General features: G+C 33.0%; 1 protein-coding gene across 4 annotated transcripts in view; it reads left to right on the forward strand.

Annotated features, from left to right (window-relative positions):
* LOC128155871 (cardioacceleratory peptide receptor-like) overlaps nt 1-25,310 on the forward strand; it is a 31,823-nt gene extending 6,513 nt beyond the window's left edge. The window contains exons 1-11 of one of the 4 annotated variants that reach the window (XM_052817751.1): nt 4,810-4,961; nt 9,463-9,938; nt 15,517-15,649; nt 17,094-17,197; nt 19,740-19,833; nt 20,336-20,457; nt 20,795-20,963; nt 21,517-21,654; nt 22,244-22,424; nt 22,566-22,626; nt 24,150-24,352. In XM_052817751.1, the coding sequence (XP_052673711.1) occupies nt 9,807-9,938; nt 15,517-15,649; nt 17,094-17,197; nt 19,740-19,833; nt 20,336-20,457; nt 20,795-20,963; nt 21,517-21,654; nt 22,244-22,424; nt 22,566-22,626; nt 24,150-24,206 (1,191 nt within the window). In that variant the 5' untranslated portion in view covers nt 4,810-4,961; nt 9,463-9,806 and the 3' untranslated portion in view covers nt 24,207-24,352. Of the gene's footprint in view, nt 1-4,809; nt 4,962-9,251; nt 9,270-9,462; nt 9,939-15,516; nt 15,650-17,093; nt 17,198-19,739; nt 19,834-20,335; nt 20,458-20,794; nt 20,964-21,516; nt 21,655-22,243; nt 22,425-22,565; nt 22,627-24,149 lie in introns of those variants that run through there. The other 3 variants (XM_052817748.1, XM_052817750.1, XM_052817749.1) reach the window with 3 other exon arrangements.
* The last annotated feature ends 723 nt before the right edge of the window (nt 25,311-26,033 follow it).

The following is a 26,033-nucleotide window of genomic DNA, read 5'->3' on the forward strand; positions in this document are numbered from 1 at the left end:
ACCCCCCAAAAAACAAAAAAAACAACAACAACTCACCCCCCAAAGACAATTCAGAGAGAAAGTGAATTACACTAATACAATCTTACGGATTGATGTTAAATAAATTTCAATACTTGCACAAGTAATAGATTTCCAAAAAGCTTGCCAGACTAAACTGGTAGCTCCCATTGCCTGCACTGTTTCAGAGAATGCAAGTTTCAAACCTTAGATATGACTGACTGACGCAATGATGATGTCAGACAAGAAGCTGACGGATAAGGTAGCAAAATAAAAGCACAGCCCGTTTTTCTGAAATAAAGATCTATAGATAAATGTTTTTGTTATGGAGCCTGAGATCATTTAAGTATTGTTTTTATATTTTGGGATATCGCAGGTCTTTTATTGATATGACAGGTCCTGTGTTAATTGTACAACATGCACTCAAGTGTCCGTCGAACAAGCACTGTCGTCTGGACATCAGGCTTCAAGATGGATATTAGAATTCGTCGGTTGTATAGCAAAGCACTAAAACAAATGAATTGAAATAAAAAGCAATATCAAAAGTATTAAATGCATAGGCATCAATACTGTTGATTTCAAGATGATTTATACGAAATGGAAATTACATGTAATAAAATTTGTTGTCCAAAATAAAAGGGAGATAGCTGACAACATGTGATTGATTTTTGTGCAAATTCAATGACAAGAATATCAAACATTTGCGTGATTACTACCACTTTTTATATTAAGATTTTAATTATGTTCAACATTTTAGCGAGTCTGTAATAACAAATATTAATATTGAAATATCTGACAAGATTAAAGACCGAGTAGACGAGAGTGCATTGTTTTGATTGAATATGATAAAGAAAGAACATGATGAGTGGGCACTGGGATTTATAAGTTAAGTAGTAGGGATACTTAGGTTACAGCGGAGGAAAAAAAGGTTTAAAGAGTTCGTGCTCTTAAAACTATTCCATTTCCCATAGAGATACCAAATGTTATTTTGGAATTGCTATCTATTCATCATTTAGATGTAATGGATTTTTTTTATTATCTGGGCGCTCCTTGTTGAAATAGAAAGTACGTCTAGAGTTTTGGAAACCCCCATTTTTATGAGTTAACCAGGTTAGATATACCTTTTTACCTCAACACAAATAAAGAGTTATTATATGATTATGTACAAATTTGCGCCTCCAACTGTTGGCTGTAATATAGTGAGCATACCAGCCAGAAAGATTAACTTCCAGGTCTCTGCTGGCGTATGTCACAATACATGTAGGTGCTAGCACGATAAAGGTCCATAATAATTTTGACTTGGTCTCCAACGGCAGCATTGACTACCTATATGAGTGGAGTACCTTTAAATGATGCTGTACAACTATAAATAAATAAATAAATCGTGTAAATTGAGTGAAGTTCTGTAGTCATAGATCACAACTGAACGTATGCATCTTACGTCAAGAATTGTTCTTCTGAAAACGTCAAGAATATTGATGTTTGTATTTCAACGAAAAATGTACATTCATTACACACTCAGATTCTTTGCAATAAATGTTATTCTGTGTGCATTCCATCCCGTCTTTTCTACCCACTGACATTTTTCCACCTCTGAGAGAGAGAGAGAGAGAGAGAGAGAGAGATTTTATACAAAGAAAACAAGTCTGCACTGGCTCCAGGATATAAATGTACCAATTATAATGAATATTTCATTAGATGCCTCACCTTCTTCTTCCGTGGATTACTAAGTAGGAAGTACAATAAACTGTGTAAAAGAGATTCCAATAATCACCTCATGTAATATAAATTAAAGAACAAAAGACCTCGGAAAAGCAGTGCTTTAATGTGTATTTATGAGATTTTTAAACATTGCGGTTATGCCTGGCTGAACACTCGTGAACTCACTAATGAACGTTATAGACAATCATTGAAAACACAATGAAAATCTATGCCATCGTAACTCCCACCCACAGAGAATTTACGTAGAATCAACGAGTACTCTCTGCTGCAATCAGGACAATTGTACGATTTGCCAAAGTAACTTTGACTGAAGTTAATCAGTGCTTCTTATTTTATTAGAAATTGAGTTATGAGATACATCACTGTATTTTAGAGTTATTCTTGGTTTCATCCGTATAATTGGACTTAACCTAAGTGCAGTCTTTGTAGTGCGATTGGGGCATGACACAAATTTGGCAACGAAAACTATACGAGTAAAAAAAGACAAACGTCAATTATAATTGTGTTACTGGGTATAAAACTAGTATCATGCACTTGTAACACAATTTCATTTTATGCTCACGTTTTCAGCAATAATCAGGTGATCTTTATTTCGGTACAATAATAATAGATTCGATATTAAGTACAAATTTTAGTGTTTCTACAACGTATGTTGATGTCAGTGATAGTTTTTGTGCCCCGTTTAAGTTTCTCTTTACTTTTCAACTGATCGTGCAAGTAGCCAATAAGCCTGGAGATAAAAGACTATACTAATGATGCTTGTGTACGGCGTCCAATTCCTGGCTCTAGAATATAGCATGATGGAATGTTACAGAGTTATATTGCCAAACCAGCAATGTTAATTTTATTTTGTTTTATATACAATGCATAGGCGTCGGAACCGGGGGGGCTAGGGGGGGCTTAGCCCCCCCACTTTTTTTGCAAAGTTATACCAAACCATTAGAAACATAGCATGATAGAGGGTTCAGCCCCCCCACTTTTTCTCGCAGGAGAGATTATTGTTCCTAAATTTACCTTGAAAGATTGAAAAGTTAGATTCAGAAGCATACTAGCCCCCCCCCCCCCCCCCCCCCCCCCCACGGATTAGGAATTTCATGATTTTGGGAAAAAAATTTGGTAAGTAATTTTTTTTTTGGAAGTATAGGTACGCCCCCCCCCCCCCCCCCCCCCCCCCCCCACGGATTAGGATTTCCATGATTTTGGGAAATACTTTTTTCTCAATATTTCTGAGGATTAGTCTAGCCCCCCCACTTTCAATTTGCTTCCGACGCCTATGCAATGCATTCTGTGCTGTAGGGTATTGTTCCACATTCTTTCGACAATAACTGTTCCGCTATAAACGCCATCATTCTGAATTTTGACCGTTTGTTAGAAATTAACACATACAGTTGTGATAAACGTTAGATTCTAAAACGATAATTTATTAACTAGTTGTAATTACCGTTTCTTATCATAGAAGTTATCGTTATTTTTTTAATATATACAAGAAGCAGTCTTGTGACACACATTTTTTAATGAATAACATCGAAAAAAACTTTGTAAGCAAACGACTTAGCGAACATGATTGATGTACAATATACCCAAATACTAGGTGCTTGAGGTATACATGATAAATTATCGCGTTTTTCATCCTGATATATGCTCACGATGAATCGACATTGTGTGTGATATATTATATATATTGCCTGTCGCTGGATTATTGCATTCACTTCGGAGGTGAAATAATGGAAGCGCCATACTTTTAATACCAACGGACATAGAATTGTCAATTCCTCGGTGTATATGAAATAATATATCATGGTTTTTATAATATCGGATCTCGGATGCCTGTCGTCTGCTTTGTTCAGATCGAGACATTACAATTTTTGTGAGGAGTAGTGTAGAGAAAAGAACTAATTATCTTTTTTTCCCGTAGAACGTTTAACCTTTGGGAGCGAAGCCCGCCAGGAAGACATCAGTCGTTTGATCTAGTTAGATCGTAAAACGACATTACAGATGGGTAAAAAGTCGGAGAACGTACAGTCATGTAATATGAACAGATCTGATATCTGACTTTTTTGTTGCATTACATGATTACAGAACAAAGTAATTTGGACAATTTAGGGAAATGTTTAGGGTTCCTAGAAGTAAAAGTCGCCCGTAGAGCAATAAAGGCATGTAATGTTTTTCTTTAGTATATTTTATACCTAACTCTTCTTTTTCATCGGTATTCTGGTCACATTTTTGGTCGCCTTTTTGAAGAAATGTTATACTCATTAATGCAAATTATTTTCTGCATTTTTTGTTTTGACATATTTGATGAAATATATATTTTTTAAAAATAAGGTTGACAACCTTTCGGTTAAAATAGATATCATTAATAAACATCAACCTTTTCAGAGCTTTTTTATGATATCTTTCGCGGAATGAAACAAAAGCTTGCTTTTGATTGTTAAAATCACTTTGGAAATTTAGGGTTATTTTCGTATTTAAATCTATCCAAACTTGCATGAGCAATTTAAGATGCGACTTAATGAACATTTCTTTGAAAGATGTTGATATTCAATGAAATATAAAGTGAAAAAGAAATATCTTTTGGCTTTTGAGGTATTTACATTTTATTGAGGTTAATATTAAAAAGTTAACAGCATACATGTCGGTATTGATCAAGTCAAATAGTAAATACTTAAAATTTGCTCTAATTCATAAAATATGATCTATACGTTTCTAACTACTTTGTAAGGAGTATTCTCAAGCGACCATACTTATGTATGGAGTGTTTGAAAACAGCAACACCCTCTCATTTACCTGCATTATACATGTTGCTATCATATCCTACGTTGTAATGAGAACGATCAGAGAGCCAAACAATTAAACGTTGTATCTGAGACGAGTTTGCTTTTCTTCCGATTAACATCTCGGTATATGATTTCAACTCAAGAGCGTCTAGAAGAAAAGCTTAACCCAACGTATATGCGCTTAATCGTATAAGTTTTAATCCCTGCGCCAGATCCTTTGAATAGTATTATTACCACATGAAAGGCTTAAGAATCTGTATTTCTTTACTTTAATAGCTCAGTGGATAGGGGTAAATTCCTTATCTTTTTGTTCTTTTTAAAAAATTTTTGTAAAAAGAAAGTAGAATTGAGTAAACAGCGCCCCTGTAGTCGTGGAGAGACGAGTTACAGCTGCACTGTTACTGTGCATCGTTTCTGCTGAAAAAAATAACACAAGCTGATGTTTTGTACCCAGAAAAAGTAGAGGTATGTTAACTAACATGAACTCGAAACTAATCCTTTGAAGCCTTCATAAACAACTTTGTCTGTTCAAAGTTGGTTCATTTTGTAATTTACGTCATCCACGAGCGTAGTCAGCGTACGTGAAGGAGAAATTGTCGTTTCATTGAAAATAAACCTCCAGACCCATCCCAATTTCTAATATTATCTTTTCTTGTTTGGTTAAACTGCAATCTGTAGAAGTAGAAAATTTATGTACATGTATTTAGAGCACATGTTTGGATAAATACCGTATGGGATACCCATTAGAGTTGTCTTTATAACCGAGAAGACAAATAATCACTATATCTTTCATTTATCACTCTCTGTAAATAAATGAAAAATCACTTTTGTTCCAATCTCATCTCGTCGAATTTTGAAGATTAAAGGTGACGTTCAACTTAGTATTATCTTTGGAGAGCCTTAGTTTAAGTCAAGTTTCTGTAACTGCACCTTTAATATTCAATTATATATAGAAGATATATCTTTTCTAAAAAGTGGGAGCAGGGGCGGGAGGGTTCCAAAAGTTATTAAACTGGCATCACATGTTTATCGTGCATTAGATCAATAAACACATGCTAGCTAGATAATGTGCATTCGTTCGAGTAAAGACCACATGACATGGGTGTTACAGATCGAACGTGATTTTATCGCAGAATATAACCGAATACTTGAGCAGGAGGGGGATAAGTAGGACACGCAAAATCCAACTGGATTGACAAAGAAAGATTTTTTGACAAATTATCAGGGTTTACCGCTATGCCTTGAAACATAGATTACTACAGCAATATATTTCTTGTTCATTCAATAATCAAATCAAATTGCGATTAATATTAGAGAAATAGAGTAAAACAAGATTGATACATTGGTGAGTTTTGAAAGAGCCCTCACTGGGCTTATCAATGAAGCTTTACTTTGAGGAGGTACAAGTTCAGTGTTATTTTAATAACCCCATCTTCACATATTGCACTTCAGCGGAGAAAAAAACTGCATAATCGTAAGTGCATGCAGGCACGTAGCATCGTTTTTGAAATGGGGGGGGGGGGGGGGCAGACTCACCGAAAAAAATATGAATAAAGTGAGGGGACCATTCAGGATGAATGAGGGGATAATTCAATATTTTTAATGTAAATATAAAAAAAAAATCTTTGCTGTCAGAAAAAGACGCTACGGATGCTACGTCCCTGCCATGGTAGACAGCCCTCTAATCAATGCTACGTCCCTGCCATGGTAGACAGCCCGCTAATCAATGCTACGTCCCTGCCATGGTAGACAGCCCGCTAATCAATGCTACGTCCCTGCCATGGTAGACAGCCCGCTAATCAATGCTACGTCCCTGCCATGGTAGACAGCCCGCTAATCAATGCTACGTCCCTGCCATGGTAGACAGCCCGCTAATCAATGCTACGCATTCATTTAGAAGTGTGCTTTTTTAAAAATTCTACGAATATAATATATTGACAATTTTATCGGTGTTTTGTCAGTGTAGATGTTTGGCCTTTTTTTTTAAAAGGTGGCTTTCTTTCTAGTAGACGAATTGAAGTTTCTGTATACCCCATCCCTACATAAAAGGCAGGTCACAGCAGAATATTTATTATATGTAATGAAATTCATAATCATATAGGTACCAGCTAAAAAAGCTGCGTCATTTTAATATTAATATTAGCATACACAACCTAATGATGTTAAATTTGTTACAGCGCTTACCCACCTTTATTATTCAATTATTACATTTAATCCGACAGAAATGGAGTAAAAAAATTATCCACATGAAATTTGAACACTTCCTGTATTTTTATTATTCGTCACAATGCACCAACGTCAAAGACGCACTAATCTGCTTGACGTTACTTTAGAATTTTGAACAGATTAATATTATTTCTAAAAGTAAAACGCACTCAGTTTGTACAGTAAATACCAGAAAATTAAATTATAAGGAATGAACTCAATATCTACCGAAGTAATATTGTTTAACCTGGATTGAAGCAATTTACGCTTCGCGGATTATAAAGCGTAAACTGCCCCAGCCCAGATTATACTCGTATAACTTGGGTAGTCATTATTTCGACAGAACAAAATAATAGAAAACGTGTTGGCAGTTTCTGTCATGGCTTTATTATTTATTGTACATAAATAAAACTATGATCAAGTCAATGATAATGTTTACAAGTCAATGATAATGTTTATAAGTCAATGATAGTGTTTATAAGTCAATGATAATGTTTATAAGTCAATGATAGTGTTTATAAGACAATGATAAATGATATTGAACCGATGTTGTTTATGATAAAATTTTACCAGGAATAAAACTGTATTATATTAAATGACAATGATAAATGGCAATGAACTACATCGACTTCACACGAGTATATGATGTAGCAAATTAAATTAAAAATGTCAGGAGCCCATATCTGTCTAATTAAGTTCATTTCTTAAGTATTCAATTATTATAAAGGAAATTTTTGTTATAAAACAGTTAGGCGAGAGGAGGAAGGTTTGCAAGATTTATTAATATTGCACAACTCAGAACATATAACATATATTTATCTTGCTTTATATGAATAAACACATGCTAGATATGGTGCATTCATTGAGTAAAGAACACGTGATTTTGATGTTACAAAATGTGATTTATAGCTGAATATAACGAAAGAAGATGGGTGGATAAGGCGTTTAAAATGCCCAGGCACAGTCGGACAAGCTACTGAAAAATTAAATTATCAATAAATTTGATATTTTTAAAAAAAAATAATTTAAAACAATATACATTTTACATATCATTGATTTTTAACCTATAAACATTTCCAATACCTGGCATATGTTGACTCAAACAGGCGCATACATATAAAAACCTGCAAATACTGTCATTTTTTAGAACTTCAAGGCATTTTCTTTTATAGAGTGGGTCTGTGCTCCGTATTTTTCTCAAAGTCTAAATAAGGTCTATTTGAAAACAAATCGATTTCAACCAACAAAAACGTGGAGAGATGACCCACTATACATTAAAACCATCATTTTGTATCCCAACAATCGAACATTTTGAAAAAAATAATACAAGTCCGTAAATCCGTGGTCAAAGTCAGACATAGTATTTAAACAGCCTACTTTGTTGTGTCTGAAATGGCTCAGTGGTTAATGTTCTTGACATAAGCTAACCTTAAGTACCTAGGATTTTTATGTGATGGGTTTGATACCGCAAAAAAATTCTGACAATATTTTTTTTCTTATCTTTTGTTAAATATATTAAAAGCTGAATATAGTTAGAAATTGTGATTTTGCAAACTTGTATTATAATATATTTGAATAGATTTAATTGGGGAAAATAAATTCAAAATCGTATTTCACTACTAAACTGAATGGGCATTTGCACCATCTTATTCCCCCATCTTCAAATTTGGGGGGAAAAGGATTAAGCATTGAGTACAACACGCAACATTCCATCGTTAGAAATATATTGACAAGTATAAGAAGCATATTTTGCATAGAATGAGTTTTAGACAGGGTTTATCATTTCGACTTTGAAACATAGATTACTACAGCAATATATTTCGTGTTCATTCAATAATCAAATCAAATTGCGAATAATATTATCGAAAAAGAAGGAAACAAGAGTGGAGCACTGTGTTAATGATTACACTTAAACATAACCCAGTTTGAAAGATCTGGGCGTATCAATGAAGAGTTTGTGCTTTGAGGAGGTGAATGATCCATGTTTAATGTATCACCCAATCCCCACGGTTGCACATATTGCACTTCATTGGAGGAAAAAATTCATAATCATAAAGTGCATGATTTAAAAACAGCTAGTCAATGCTACGTATTATCCAGAACTGCACCTTTTTGACTCTGATTCCTTCATACATATATTGACAATTTTATCTACGTTTTGTCAGTTTATAGATGTTTGGCATTTTTAAATAGGCTCTTTCTCTCCAGTAGATTAATCAATGCCTCTGTATAACCCCCACCTCTAAAAATAGGTAATAGGAAAGACAGTCCACAGTTGAATATTACGTGTAATGAAACTCATTATTGTATACAGTAAGTACCAGATAAGAAAGCTGCGTCATTTTAATAGTACAGGCACACACCGCCTTAATGATGTTAAATTTGTCACACCCCTCATTCGGTATCATACATTTATCACACATCTTTAATCGGACAGAGATAGGTTTCCATTTCCTGGAATCGCCCATTAGCAGGAAAAAAATTTCGTGTTATTTTCTCCAACCTTCATTCCGATAGACAGAAGAACTTGTAACAATTAATCTTTAAGGATGAGATCCTCTCTGTAAGGTATTGTTTTTTTGTACCACTGTGGCGCAGTGCCTGCTTGCATTGCTACTTCTAAAGATCTAACGATTCCATTGAAGTTAGATTCCTATCACCCAGCTCTATTGGAGGCTGAGAGGTTTTGAAACCTTTAGTTTAATACTAAAACTGAATAGAATTTGATAAACATAATAACTGCTGTAATATTTTTTTTCAGGAAGTTGTGGTACATGATAGAGGGATATCGACGGAGAGCAATGTGTTTTCCGCTGTGAGTTTACTGGATCAATGGACGATCTCGTCATCACAGCGCCCATCTGCTAATTACGGCAAAACATATAAAAGACCCGTGTCAATTGGATCGCAACTTACAAAGACGTTACGTTTCTAACCTATCAAGCGTCCCCATCAAAGGATGAAGCCCATGTAATGTGCCCTATTGTGATAAAACTCTACTTAGGAATCTGGTTTATAGAAATGAACAATGCAGATTTTGAGATTGTGTGTCGTCATTTTTAATATTTATTGTGGAACGGTGTAAATTAAAATTAGTCAAATACAATGAAGAACTGGACTTTTCTAAGTATGAACGGGAGTGTGTTGAAGGACAATATAACGGGGGCTTCCTACGACAATTCTACAGAGAACAATGGCACAAGTGAAGTATCAAACAACTTCGCTCTGTGGTTCCATGTAAGTTGAAATTAAAATATTTTTTTTTACTTTAAAACTTAAAAGTAATATTTGGTATGCATGATGCATCTGAAGACAATATTAGCATTGCATGCCACATCTGAATAGCGTATTAAATTTTTGTTTTCTACAATATTTTACACCGGCCTTGTACATGTACCGAGTTTTAGATAAACGTTAGCTGATACATAAACTTGAAATGCTTGTTATTTATGAGTAAATAGCTAAAAAGGCGAGTAATTGCATAATACTATATGACAAGCTAATTATAAATGGACAAGCTTTGAATTTTTACAACTTTTAGAGTATGAGGTGCTCTGTCTGGCGTACACAAACATGTCGTACTTATTAGCTCTGCCAAAAACCAAGTTGAAATTGAATTAAATTGGCTAAATTTCTAACTATATATTAGTATTAAGGTTAGAGAGAAAAGAGATAACACTATTTATTAATTCACTGGTTAGTATTTTCATTAGTATTCATTAATCTGATATCGTTTAATCCAAGCCGTACTAGTAAAATGGAAACAGCTGATTATACTGTCAGCCATACAATTGTAATCACCTTCTTCTAAATTTAGGGAATTTGGTTAAGAGTTGGTGATCCTGTTTATGGCTAATCGTTAGAAATGATAAAAAAAACCATGATAACCGACCAGAGTCCAGCTCATGAATAATCAAGCAAGCAAGTAATCAGAGATTTCATTTGGTCGGAGATAATCCACGATGAATTGAATATTCTGTAAGCGTTGTACCGGAATGGTGATATACATGTACAAGTAACGATAAAAACCCAACACATCGAATATCAACACGTATTCACATTTCTTACCGTGTGGCAGTAAATACAAAATTTACTTGTAAATTTTGTATTTACTGCCAACCGGTAAATTCAAAATTTACAACATGACACATCTTTAAATTGATAAACTTAAATGTGTGGCTAAATATTAAAGCATTTAACACCTACTAACTGGAAAGTACGTGTATTTGAATTACTAGCATGAGTTTGTTTGTCTTTTAATGTATAACTTTTTCAATTATTCCAAGAAAGCACCTCTGAATAGGGTTTAGTAGAAGTATTAAAGTTATCAAAAGCATTGGCTTGAAAACATATTTATCATAATTGTTGTAGTCATCATCACGATTTAAAAAAAAAACCAAGAAGTTCACTGACAAAGGCAAATTGAACTTTATAAATTAAAACTCAAAACATAATTTTCAATATAATAAAGTGATTGAATGATGTTGGTAATAATAAAATCATGAAATAATTTTCGCGATATTCCCAATTCAGTCGTTTTGAATAAAACAGAGAAGGTGTTGAAGCAACCCGATTCAATATGAAACGAGTTTCAATCCCAAACCGTCCGCGTCAATGTAAAAGGCAATCATTATCTTTGACTTATCATAAACTATATTTCCAGCGTTTGAATTTGCCCGAAAGGGGAACAAATTGTTTTGAAATGATGAAAAAAATCTTGGGTATATTGGTTATAAACTTAGAATAATGGCTTTTATTGTCTGCTGATGTCATCTGCAACTTTTTTTACCTTCATGAATGATACCGACCGCCATTAACTGCTATGTAATTTTTGCTATTTGTATTACGTAGTTTCCGGTCTCTAGGTCGCCAACTTCTATTGTTACTCAGTGAAGTGTTGCAAGGATGAAACAAAATGATTTATAACCTTCAACATAAGGTGAAGAAAATAATGGTATTAAATGAAAAACGCATTTAGAATAGATTTTAATCAAAGAAAAAAGAGAATCGGGAACATTCTATATTTTTGAACTCAGCAATAAAATACAACATGAAAACTCTATATCCACGCTCTTGGGATTTTCATACGTAGTTGATTACTAATAAATTAAAATAATTGACATGTGGGTTTTAATCGAGAATTTTTCTTTGACCTAAAATTTTCTGCTGAAATTTTTAAAATTTCTATTAATGTAAAGGTAACTCCGTACCGAAAAATTCATGGGTTCAAAGTTAAAAACTTAACTTTTTTTTTAATTATTGGGCTTGAATTTCATCAAAAAATAAATAAAATATAGGCGTTCAGATCCTTTCCTGTTGCGATTCTGTGAGAGCTTTTCAAACACACCCAAATACCAGTAATTCAAAGATATATATTATTTATAAGATTAACTTATATCTTTACTTATGAATTATGACATTTTGCCAATAAACTAAAAAAAAATAATGCCTGCACGAGAGTAACTGCTTTCACATTTGCTATTTCAACATGCGTAAATTATAATTTAATTTTACAAGATAAGTAATTATTGTAAAATTAATTAAACATACTTTCATTTTCGATAAACTAGCCCGAAATAGCAAAGATGAGAGTAAGGTGGTGAACACACTTTGGCGGATCCAAGTCAGTTGGAGTTTGCATCAAAATGTATACTTACAATGAAATAATATTGAATGATTACGTAACGATTGAATATATTTGTAGGACTTTATGGACAAAACCGATGGTATTACACGCGAAAGTCCGATGGTCTGCGTGCAGTCGCCTAATCCCGATGGTTTAACACGCTAAAGTCCAAAAGGGTTCTTATTAAGCTCTACTATAAAAAAGACTTAGAATTTCTTAAACACCATACAGCCGAGTTTATGAGCGAAAACGGATTAAATGGAAATCATATTTTTAGTGAAAAGAAAACAGTAAAAGATTATACCCCGCCCCCCTCCCCCCCCAAAAAAAATTACGAATAGCCTAATTAATCATAAGTTGAAGAAATAAATAAATAAAACGGAAAGAAATAATGTTTCCAATAAGAAATGGGCAAAATGAAGTCGGTATGTTAAGTGAAATTAAAAAAAAACCCAGCGACCATTGTTAGGTATATGGTGTACTGCATTGCATTTAATCAACAAACACCAACCACAGGAAATGAGTATGTACAGCGAGTTCATTAATTTCCGCATATAAGTTAAATTACTTTAGGATCAAAATACGCGTTGTATCAGCTTGCAGGCAACAACACATCGTTTTTACACCCGATATCGAAAATCATTGAATTGATGTACGGCACACCATGCAAGCTGAAAGGACCGACTGAGAACAATATGAGCTTAAGCACATGTTTACATATAAATGTATCGGCTGATAATGACTAATAAAGCGACTGTTTGGTGGCGAGACTCCAAACGGCAGCTTTTTTGGACATTTCATTGATATATCAATATTAAGGTATAAGGAAAACGTTGTTAAGCAAAACACTCCTGTTTTTTGAATTAAAAAATAACAGAAAACACTTAACACATACTCAGAGAGTAAAATAATGGGTGCATGTATATGCTCCAGAAGTTTACAAATTGTTGCCTTTTTCTTTTATCACAATCATCCTTTTCAGTCTCTTCTCACTCTTTTTAAGACAATTTGAGAAAGAACACTCGATTCCTAGAAATAGACGCTACACGTTACAAAGAACTGCTGTTTAGATTGAAGCTTGCGGTGCAATCGCCAGTTTACATTGGATCATTTAGGAATTCATTATTAAAAGAGTATTTGTAAGAAATGGAGTTTGAATGCTGCCGTTGACATACACATACAAGCTTGTAGATTAGTTGTAAGCATTGCAAATCGTGTTTATGTGGGCATGTTAGTGTACAAACACACGTGGGCTAGGTTGAACCAAAACCAATTAACTTTTGCACCGATGTATTTCTTGAGCATTGTAATAAGTAAATATTCTTTTCATTTGCAAAGTTATTGCAGAGTGTACTCTTAAGACATGTAAATAATGGAGAATACGTAACTCAAATTTGATGTACACGTTAACAATAAAATACAAGAAACAAAAGAGTAAACTTGATTCATTTAATGCATTAAAACATTTTTAGTCGCGAGGGGACGCCCCCTCACACATCGTCGGGAAAAAATTAGGAGGTTTGAACTACATTTTTACAATATGAATTCACACTGGGTTTGTTTTTCACAAAAATGACACTTTTATATAACTTGTGATTTCTCTCTTTCGTAAAAGTGTCCATTTCTGTTCCGTCTATTTGTTTGACTCTCTGTTTCCATTTAATCTTTTCAACTGCCTCGTGAACATGAGCTATGAGCTTAATATATCCAGTTTACAAAAATGCTTAAAGGGGCATGGTCACGATTTTGGTCAAAAATTATTTTTTCGATTTCAATGTTTACAATGCTTCAGTAAGGCATTTATAATAGGCAACCAAAATTTGATTGTAATTTGTTGAGTTATAAGGGAGTTACAGAGCTTACAATTCTTCACTATGTAAACAAAGCTTTTGTTTACATTTTGAATGTTGAAGTGAAATTTCCAGTTTTAGACCTCAAATGAATGTGTTAATCGTTAGTAACTGTTTATTTATGCTTAAAATGAATAAGAAGATAGACAAATTAGCTTGAAAAAGATTTTTTACTGGTATATTGAACCTATGTAAACAAAAACATCGCACGAGCCTTGTTTAAATGACGAAGAATTGTGAGCCCTGTATCTTGCTTAAAACTCATCGACTGGCACCTAAATTTCATTTGATCATTAGAAATGCATTCCTAAAGCATTGTAAATAATAAAAACAGAAAAATAAAATTTGACCAAAATCGTGACCATGCCCCTTTAAAGGTGAAGTTTGTATAAATGGGTTTCCTTTTATACGGTAGTTTTTAGTGTATTTAAACTTTGACGAACCAAGATTAGGACCCGGGGCCATGAAACTAATACAATATCATTGTTGGTCTAAGTCTCACTGTTACATAAGGAATATACAATAGAAAAGTGAGACCGAGGTTAAAAGCGAGCTTGCCTAAGTTTTATGATCCCAGGGTTCGGACAGCATCTTGGGGCTTCAAGTCCATCAATTGATATGAATTGAAGAAATTGTTATCGAGCTTTGAATGGAGTCCATATTTTATGAAATAATTATACATATATGATGTAGAATTTCACATTTTTGAGTCATGTCCCATAGAGGTTAAAAAAAAGCCGTGTATAATTTGTGGCTATTTAGTAATTTGTAGCAAGGTATCGTCAATTTTTAAGTAATTTTTCATGCATACAGGTAGGTAACATTAGACCTTGACTTAAGGGGGCGTGGTCAAGATATTAGTCACATTTTATTTTTGTAGTTGTATTGTTTACAATGTTTTAGAAATTAGAAAATGCATTTCTAATGATCAATTCAAACTTTGGGTGTCGAAGAGTTATAAGTAAGCAAGATACAGAGCTGACAATTCCTTGGTATGTAAACATTGCTTTAATAAACAAGTAAATTTAAGTTCTTTTTCAAGCTGATTTTGTTGTCTGCTTATTCGTTTGAAACATATGTAAACAGTTCCTATCGTTTGTCACAGTCACTTGAGGTCTAAACCTGGTATTTTCTTTTGAACAATCCAAATGTAAACAAAAACATGACCTGCATGAGCTTTGTTTACATAACATAAAATTGTGAGCTCTGACTCGCATATAACTCGACAACTGATACTCAAATTTTGGCTGACTAAGTCAACATTTCATTTTACACATATTGTTTAAAATAATACTGGGTTTTATAACATTTAATTTTGATTTATTTTCAATATTTTTAGACGGAGCAGCAGATAATGATTATTTTCCTGTTACTATTTATCATGGTTGGAAACAGTATAGTTCTTGTGGCGGTAGCGGTCTCAAAGCGGAAATCCCGAATGAATTTCTTCATAAAACAGCTGGCATTTGCAGGTATGAAATCTGTAGAAAGAGGCATTGTGTCATTGCGCAATGTTTTGCGAAGTTTAGTGAAATACAATTAATTTTAATTTTATTTCTCATTTTATCATTTATCAATTAAACACAAATAATAAAAGCACTTTTTTGAATGTCCAGTTTGAATATATTTATTGGTGTAGGGTGAAAAAATTCATGAATTATAAAATAAAATTACATTAATTTTTCATTAATCAAAATGCAAAATTTTGTTATTTCATGTTGATATTTTGGAAACACTGACAGACATTATAATTTTGTGCTCAATACTTATTCAAGTTACTACTATATACGAGATAATAATAAATAGTCTAGTATTCTTCATCACGTTTTACGATTATAGCCAAAACCTTAACTAATGCTTTTAGAGCAATATTTCCTATGTTATTTTACAGTGAGGGCAAGTATAATTTATTATAATCACTAAAATACCTATAATAAAGAAGTACTACATGTATTACAAACTTTATAAGAGGCCATTAGGGTACCAATACTTAAAACACATTATGCATTTTAGCGAGAAAATTTTTAAGCCAAATGATTAAAGTATCAGTATCAATGTAGGCAAAAGGAGCATACTTCATAAAAACCTAATAATGTAGACTGAACATGCAAAAGAGAGCTTCTAATCGCGGCAATATTTTTCCATTGCGTGCCGATTATCCATAATTGTACAATGACAATTAACCACGCAAAAAGAACCCCGCTTTGAAATAGTTCCTTTTCATGTATCAATTGGAATCAACAAATGTGGCTAAAAAGCCCTCTGCAGTTTCAGAGAATAATAAGAAAATTGCATTTTAGGAATTCTGAATTACATAAAGAGAAATTGTTGTACTTAATTGGAGCTTTTATTAACTTTTGAGATTTACGAATTACAATTGGCCGTTTATCATAAAGGAGATCTAAGATAATCACTGTGTCCCGTTTCCATGTGTGGTGACAATTTGCATAACCAAGAATTGTGACCCTGAGAGTGTGTTAAACACATCTACAATTCAGCAATATATAGCGCATGTCTGAAAATTCCGTAAATGGGCCTGGTTTACAATTTGTGCCGTAGATGGAACGGAATTTATGTTACATATACTATAGTATTTGAATGGTGTCATACAATAGTCTAGGACCCCCCCCCCCCCCCCTCCAACAGTTTACGTCTATAAAACATACCGCAACATCGTGAAACCTTGTAAACAACGTCTACATGTACTTGTTAGAGTCACTTCACCAAAATCTAGGACATGTCGTCATCCACTTATTAGATTATTCAATATTATGGTTTTGAAAAAAAAAAAATGAAAAGAATCCTTTTGTATACTTGGTATGTACTCTAGATAAAATCAATTTCACTCAAAACACCTATGATATAAACTTATGTCCTAGATCTTTTGCGATTTTACAGGTTTAGTTGTTTTTACAGATTTGCTAGTTGGAGTTTTCAGCGTACTGCCGGATCTTGTCCAAAGATTTACCATGCATTGGTATGCTGGCGAAGTGATTTGCAAAATTGTCCGATTTGGTATGGTAGGTTATTGACTATACTATACATATATATATATATATATATTAAACGTGGTATTCCTTGACCGCCAGTAACTGTCCTTCATAAGATGTGTTCACTGTAAACTTTCTCCTTCTATGCAATTAATAATTGTATTCCAAATTGCATACCCCAAATGTGCAAAAGAGATAGATTATTTTCTCATGCATGGTATTAATTTAATCTCATATTTGCATAGTTATGTAATTATTATTCACTTACATGAAGATTACTAGTTATCATAAATCTTAACAATGTAAGGTTAAACCATAAGTCTCCCAGCCAAAATTGATAAAAGAATTTATACATATAATGGACCTAAACTTCAAAGGAAGGCTTTGAAAGACCACAGGGAGACAAATGGTCGTTCAAAACATTTAATGTCTGATTTTTGTAACATTTAAAATGAATTTATCATTGCCTCCAGAACAAATGATTTTTAAATTGTGAGGCTGTCATTATATAATGGATAGTACTTCATCTTTCAAAGAAGAACACATTTCAATATGATTAATTTCATAAAAAAATCTTTTTTACAGTGTAGCTTTCATAAAAAAAAATAATGTTGCACATATACCGAAGATCACACAAAGAAAATGATGAGTCTGGGTTTTGTTTGGCCGAAAACTCAATCAGCCGAATAAAGCTAGTTTTGGTTAGCTAGAATCGTTAAGAAATATCAGAACATGTCTAAATATTTGTGTTTTGATAAACGGAACATTTTTGGCTCATCTGAAACGATGGTCAAAGGCGCTTGTCTGATCAAAAGTTGTTCAGCGTTGATCGTATTGGTTGAAGTGGTAGGTGACTTCTATTTATACTGTCATTTCTTCCTTCGTAACAACTTGGTCAATATGAGAGAGGCATGAGGTAAACAGTCCTTTAAGGCTTTTAATGGCTACCGCAATTTTCAAAAGGGCGTAATAAGACAAAGTTGAAATAAGTGTTTTTGTTAAAGTTTTACCCAATATCAAATGACTTGTTGCGTCAAATCTTAATCATAATTTGTCATTTTATATACAGTAGACAAAAGTTTGTTGAAACCCTTATCACCCGGGGTTAGAAAGCGATTAAAATAGCTGATCAACCGTTACGTCCAGCAAAGGAATATCTTCATGGGGGTTTTCAGATTAAGAATATGAGCAGATGCAGTTGAATTTGACAGTACTTTAGTATAATAGACTTTAAAGCATGTGGATTTTAGTTATGTATCAAAGTCTTTAATTATCATTGCACCCACTCAAAAAAGGGTATAAAACAGGGAGAACAATATTTGCGCAACTAAGTATGCATTACTTTTTTTAGTATTTTGGTTCTTCATTAGAATTAATAGGCTGCTTTGATGGAAGATGTGATTTTTGGTGAGCGTTGTGTCCCGTGAGCCTCTTAATAGTAAAGTAATTGTTAAATTCTATTATGCATTGTTGTCAAACTTAAATTGTAATTTAGTTCTCAATACGATTGTAGCCACAAGAATAAAATAAACTTTTCATATACAAGAGATCAAGATTTCTTCCTTTTCGTCTGTCTATTGTAAATGTTACGCTGAGAATTCTCAACTAATGTCAAAGATAAAGACAGAGCCCATGATATTAGGTTTGGCAGCATCCTTTATACACATCTAAGCCTACTAAATGATAATGCACAAAAGAGAAACTTTATTAAATTAATAATTGTCGGTGAAATGGGGATAAAGCTATCCATAGAATTACTTACAGTTTAGCTTCCAAAATTTCAATTTTTCATTTTTGGGGTAAAATTTTGATACGAAAAAATTATATTTTTAACAGTTCTCGAATATTATCTAATAAATAAGATGACAAAAAGATATCTATTGAAGCAACCTAAAGGTGATTTTCTGATTTGGATATTGATGACTTTGGTGTTAACTTACTGCGTATTATATTGATGATAATAACAAACAAGTACACAATTTGTAATGAGGTCTTTTAATAATTCATGATAAGATTTTTTCTACGGTTGGAATATTGAGTGTTAATTTAATTGCCGTGATGTAAAATATTCAATTAATTACTGAAACATTTAATGCATATTGCATTAGAATAATTAGAATATGCTTTTGTCAAAACTACATTAAACTAAATTGATTACATCGACACCTTGTCGTAAAATTACGCTCGCGTAACTACACCACAGGGAAATAGCTACCAAGCTATAACTTGCTCTCGTAAATGTTATGTAATAATAATGTTATCTTTAATGTTATGTAAAAGCTATTAGAGACTCTACCTAATAGAGTATTTAATCAAAATCAATTTTAATTTGTGCCACAACATATATATATATATATATATATATATATATATATATATATATATATATATATATATATATATATATATATATATATATACACACACACATACTTTTTATTCTGATGAGTTGTACATCAAGGACAATGATTTAAAATTGATAAAATACATTAATATTAATTAAATTTAGTTAACCAAATTAATTTAGTTAAAGATTATTAATATAATTTCACATATTTGTGATTTTCTTTAGGCGGCAGTTACGTACGGCTCGACTTTTGTTCTGGTAGCAATGAGTATAGACCGTCTAGATGCAATAGCCAGGCCTCTTGGATTTAGCGACAGTTGTAAGTTTCAAGTTTGAATTTTGGGAAAAAAGTCCTCAGCATTGTAACGTTATTGTCATTTTTTTAACCTCGCTCATTCAGTAAGTTACCAAATTAAAATCGGTGACGTAATATATACTATCTCAGTTACTTTAAAAGCACTTATTTAGTACTCATCACACATTTACAGGTGACGTCTTATTTGCATATTATTAGTATTCAATTTATACTAAAGCTAAGTGACTTAAAAATCCACTTAATCGGTGACGATCTCTGAGTAACTTATTACGCACTAACTTAAAGCGACTGACTTATTCTTTGACCTAAATCGTCACTAACTAACTTTTTAACTTATCACCAACTTTGTCAGTAATACATCTTGCACTCACATTTTGACCTCATACAACTCCTGTATGGTATATCAATTATTTTTTCCTCATCACACTGTAACGAGTTTGACGTTGATATGCGCATGTTCTCAGGAACACGAGTGAGTACAAATTGACTGGTTTGATCTTTACAGGGCGGAGGCCTCGGCTAATGATCGCTGTCAGCTGGACGTTAGCGGGTCTGTGTTCCATTCCTTCGGCCGTTTTGTTCAAAACAGACCACTGTTTTATAGATTTGACTCCGGTACAATGGCAGGTACTCATTTCCATGTATCATTCCATCCAGCTGTATCAAAAAAGTGTCAAAAGTTAATTTTGATCTTCAATTTGGATTTTAAAACGCCAGGAAACGTCGTCCACTTCGCATCTAATACCAACTATTCACTCAGCTTTTCTCATTGAAATATTCTAATTATAGTAAAAAAAAAACCCCAGATTACAACCTCATTATTTTAAAAAAGCCAAGATTTTTGAAGATATCTACAACCAAATCACAAATATAAAGATGTAAATGAAAGAAAATGTGTAAATGAATACGCTAGGCCCAAACATGTTCTTACCCAATTTAGCCTCATAATATCGTTTTATTGTAGATATATCTTACCATTATCTCCTTCATTGTGTTCTTCATCCCTGCTATCATAATTGGTATTTGCTATACTGCTATCATCAACATCATCCTGATAAATGGCCGTGGAGGCCCAAAGTCAAAAGGAGATAAGAAGGGTCACGAAGGAGGAAAACCATTAAAAGCCAAACCAGGTTAGATTTATCACTTTTTGTTTTTTTTAAATCTTAACAGGTCTAAAGGTTAATATGTGATGGGATATTGAAACATGTCAAAGACTAACTATGATGTCGATATCAACGGCGTCATTCATGTACATACATACCGGTAATAGAAATATTGATCATAGAAAAGAGGATACATTGTATTTTGATAATTATTTCAACATAATACTGTATTTCAAATGTACTTTTATGACGAACTGAATGACAAGGCCGCTACTGAAAGCGATGTCTCATTATCTATCGACAAGATGTTCGCACATCTGTGAGGGTTTTAAACTATGAAAACAAACTTGAGCCTGTACCGTAAAATCATTAAATATCACATGGCATTGCATACTGCTAATATATACAACTATGGTTATTGATTAATTATAACTTAACATCGCGAAAGCACATTGCTGACCAAATATTCTAGAATTTGAGGAACTATTTACTACGAATAGGAGTATTTTAGAGAACTCTGTTATCCTAGTAAATCTCGACAGCGCGTCGATGTAATTAAGATTCTTGATTTCTGTTGAAGGGTTTCAGATTGGGAAGAAAACAGCTCCATTCAAAGAGAGTAAATTTATCAGAGGGAGAGAAACCAATATGAGTTCACGGGGGATCATACCACAGGCAAAGATCCGAACCATTAAGATGACATTCGTTATAATATTTGGTGGGTATTTTAACACCCCCCCCCCAAAAAAAAAATAAATAATGAGATAAGAAGAACTACAAACAATATAATCTGGTGAATGGTAATATATTGTCTCTGATAATTATGAGAAGGTACAAGTATTTATTTAATCAAAAACTAAGGAAACATTTTTGCAGAAACACATCACAAAATATTAGATTAGCATCACAACACCTGCTGTTTAATAGCCTTCTTTGGCGTAGCCAACATTTGGATGCGTTAAGATATCGATGATTTATCTCTGGTGTTAATTATACATAACATATTCAGCTTCCAGAAATACTGAAGTAATGTAACGTTAATCTTAAGACATACTAATCTAAAGTAATGTAATTAATGTACTTGGTATTATTTATTGACTAGTTATCGATGCAGTCACTACAAGCTACATTATGTTATTCACTACTAAACTTTCCCTCACAAACAATAATGTTTCATAAGCAATTGATTATTAATATAAATTGTTAAGTTGTAAATATGTGTGTACCTTTTTTTAAATCTACATATCATATGTAAGGATCGTAAGATTGGTTTGATGTACACGGCGTGCTTTCTCTGTTTCTAACAGTGTTCATTTTGTGTTGGAGTCCATACTTTATATTCAATCTGATGGGCGTCTATCATCTCATACCTGTCAACTCATCCACGATGGGCCTCCATTCACTTGTGCAAAGTCTGGCTCCATTAAACTCCGCAGCCAACCCAATCATATACGGTGTCTTCAGCACAAGAATATGTCGGCAGCTCAGGTGGGTAGTTCTTTGTTGTGTGCTGCAGTACTTGATTGAGGTAACTTTTACATCCGCTTCTAGTATGATTTATTTGTTTGGAATTGATGTAGAGACTGGCAGTTTGTTTTGATGTTTTTTCCCGTTTTATTTTATTCAAAGAAACAATGCGCTTCATTCAATACACAAACTCATAACAACAAGAGAAGACTGCAGGAAAAGTGTAAGCAACTGCCATTTGAAGTTCTGCATTGGCTCTCAGCTTATAAACGTGTTTCTTTTAGTTTCTTATTAATATAGACATCTTGAGAGTAAAAGAGCATGATATGTATAAGCGTCTGTTAACGATAATTAACCCAAGGTTTGGAATATCTTGATGCAAATGAAACAACCGTATCAAATTATACAGTAGTTCACTTCCATACAAGCATGTTTGTATACTTTTATTATTTAGAGCATTTATTTGTGTATACTTGACTAGTAACTGCTCAGGGTGGTGAAAAGATATTAAACGTAAATTTCATCATCATCGTCAAAACAAAAACTAATTCAATTGACAGCAACCGCGTATAATTGTATAACATCAATATTTATATTGGTTAATGTACCCATTAATTATGGCATCGTTTTATTGAACATTCACAACATGCCCAGACAGCTATTTGAGATATAGCCCCCACTACTTATGTCGTCTTTTCATTAGCAATGTTCACGATCAGTAGCTCTGTGAGATATCCATCAAACTATCGGACCTGATTAACTATTGAAAGAACTGGATCCGTACAAAATAGCAGCCACTGCCTCAGCGAATCACAGCGTAATGGTTCCTGACTAGCGCTTTTCTGTTATAATCACAGAATTTATTTGAAATCCCTGAGCTGGTTTACAAATATAATTAGAATTTGTAATACAGTTTTTCATTAATCCGTTCCTAGAAGAGTTAAAAGAGTCGATAAAAAATAAAACCTGATGCAGTCATGAATCTACAATTAAGTAATTATATCTTATTTGTTGAAACCAAATCGCTTAATTTTACAAGCACGATTTTTAATATCCAACGTAGGCAGATAATTAATCTTTTGCTTTGCTTTTGAGAAAAAGGATGTTTTTCCCAAAAATTATGAGTTAAATGTTAATTTAATGTTAGATAATACTTGCTGACGAAACTACAAAAATAGGACATAATATTTACATGCATGTTGAGAATGCCTAGATTTTGAATAAATGTTATGTTCTGGTGGTTCGAAAACGATTAAATAGTATGCATAATTATTTATGCTAAGCATGTATACATGCATTTAATCAATAATTTGCATGGTTTGTTAAAACACGTTTGCAAATTAAATCATGATACTGTAATTTCTATTTCACATATATAACTGAAATTCTAAGTCTTCATACTTTTCTAATATTGCTGAATTTTAAATTTGACAACAAATTTTCAGATGACGTTAAAGAGCAATACAAAAACCTCAAAATAAAAAAAAACCGGAAGAATTAAGCGGTCTGTTCAACTTTTACAATTTTATCTTTATAAAGTGCTAAAATGACTTTGTCATCGTCGAAAATACTGTAGGAATTTTAAAAGATGGTTATCAAGTAAATATACTTGAGGATTTGTATTACATTTTTTTCATTTTGCCATTTTCTGATATAATATTAACTAAATAATCTTACTTAAACTGTTTTGCATGACTTTAAGGGTCTTATAGTTACACTCTCACGCTTTACTTTTCCTGTGTTTAGGCGATTCCGACTAATAAGGTGTGTTCTCACGAGATTGGGATGCTGCCTGTCGGATGAAGTGGATCCGCGCAGGCGCCTCTACACAGATCCGCCAACCACCACTTTTACCCAATGCACGTATACAACACATGCCAGAACACACAGAACAGACGGCGACCAGGAGACGGCGCTCAGTAGTGTAGATGAAAGCAAAGACTTGTGTGACTTGGTGCTGAGTACAGCGCCGTCCCAGAATCTATTGTCAACACAGACATGTATCCGCTGACAACCGACGATAGAGTTACGGACGAGCATCCTTTGTCGAGAAAAATGGCGAAAATATGGTTGAAGTCACAGAGTAGAGAACACCACTATATCTAAAAAAAAAACTTGTTTGGGAAAAGATATACTAAGAAAAACTGTGGTAAATTGTTTTGAGTGATACAAGATTATCACTATATTTTCCATAGATATTTAATTTTAAGCTTTTATTCTAAACAACAGATGTTCTGTTTCCTTCACAGTCGAATTTTGTACAGACTGCTTTAGTAGATAATACTCATAGTAATATTCAAGAATATATGGTAGAATTTTTAAAATTAACTTTACTGTAGACACAGACGTCTCAAGATAATTATTTAAAAATGTTTACTATGACTGGTTTTCTTATATCACTTTAAAGGTACATAATGTGCGTAAATATTTTTGTTAGAAACATTTTTCGTGTGTTAACCATCCCCTATTGAAAATTATTTTAAATCTAGCATGTAACCATTTCATGATATCAAAGATGAAAATGTCTGTTAATTTGAACAAAATGTTCTGTAAAAAAATATAAATGGTGCAGATCTTGAAACAAGTTGTCTTGATTCAACAAATGTTTATTATAAGAAGAACAACTCTGTTATAAAATACATAAGACGTGCAAGTATACAAACATGAACTTTATTAATTCATTGCACGCGAAAGAGCCTAAAGTTCATACATACTGATCTCGAATTCTATAGTCTATCATATTCATAGAATTTTACTTGTAATTTGGTAACAAAACCTGCGGATTTTTATGTAAATACGTATATTTTTGTTGAATAAAACGAACGGTTTTGTATACAATGTATTATCAATATATTTTGTTGAATTTAATTTGTTGGTAATTGTTGTAAATTAAAAAATGGAATTGAATTTTATTTGTCTTTATGCTTGAGTGATGTTACGAACTAAATTTAATGAAGGAAAAATCGCAAAGGAGCGAGCTCGATAAAGTTTCGTAGAATTCAAACTTTGATTATCAACACTACATCAATATGATAAATATTCATTTATAAACACCAACAAAATCAATTTATTTACATGTGTGTATAGGTGGATGGGTGGGCGTTGTGATTCATCGTTCGATGTTTTGCGATTTATATGTTATAATAAGTACATCAACTTCCCTTCCACTACACAGAGATGCATGTGATGTTTGCTTCCATCGACTGATCTAAAATAAACACATTTAATTTATCATGACAATGCAAAAACTTTTCATAGTTGAATGTTATGATGGTTTCTATTGAAGGACAATATTAGTAGAAAGAACAATAATTAAAGGCATGTAGCATCGTTTCCAAAAATGGAGGGGCTAGACTCATCCAAAAAATCTTGACAAGCAAAAACAAGGGGGACAGCTTCATGCCAATTGACTTTTTAATATATAAATTTAAGAAAAATGTTTGCTGCGAGAAAAGGTGGAAGGGCAGCTCCCTCCCCCCGGTGATGCGTGCCTGAATAAATAGTATTACATGTATAAGCAACGAAATCGTCTCCTGAAGGTTTGTCTGCATCAAGGTACGTAGGCAAAGGACGGTTACTGTTGAATATATGACGATATACATGAAATATATGACAACAATCTTGTTAGAT

The sequence above is a fragment of the Crassostrea angulata genome, chromosome 7 (genome assembly GCF_025612915.1).
Source record: "Crassostrea angulata isolate pt1a10 chromosome 7, ASM2561291v2, whole genome shotgun sequence".
Taxonomy (NCBI): domain Eukaryota; kingdom Metazoa; phylum Mollusca; class Bivalvia; order Ostreida; family Ostreidae; genus Magallana; species Magallana angulata.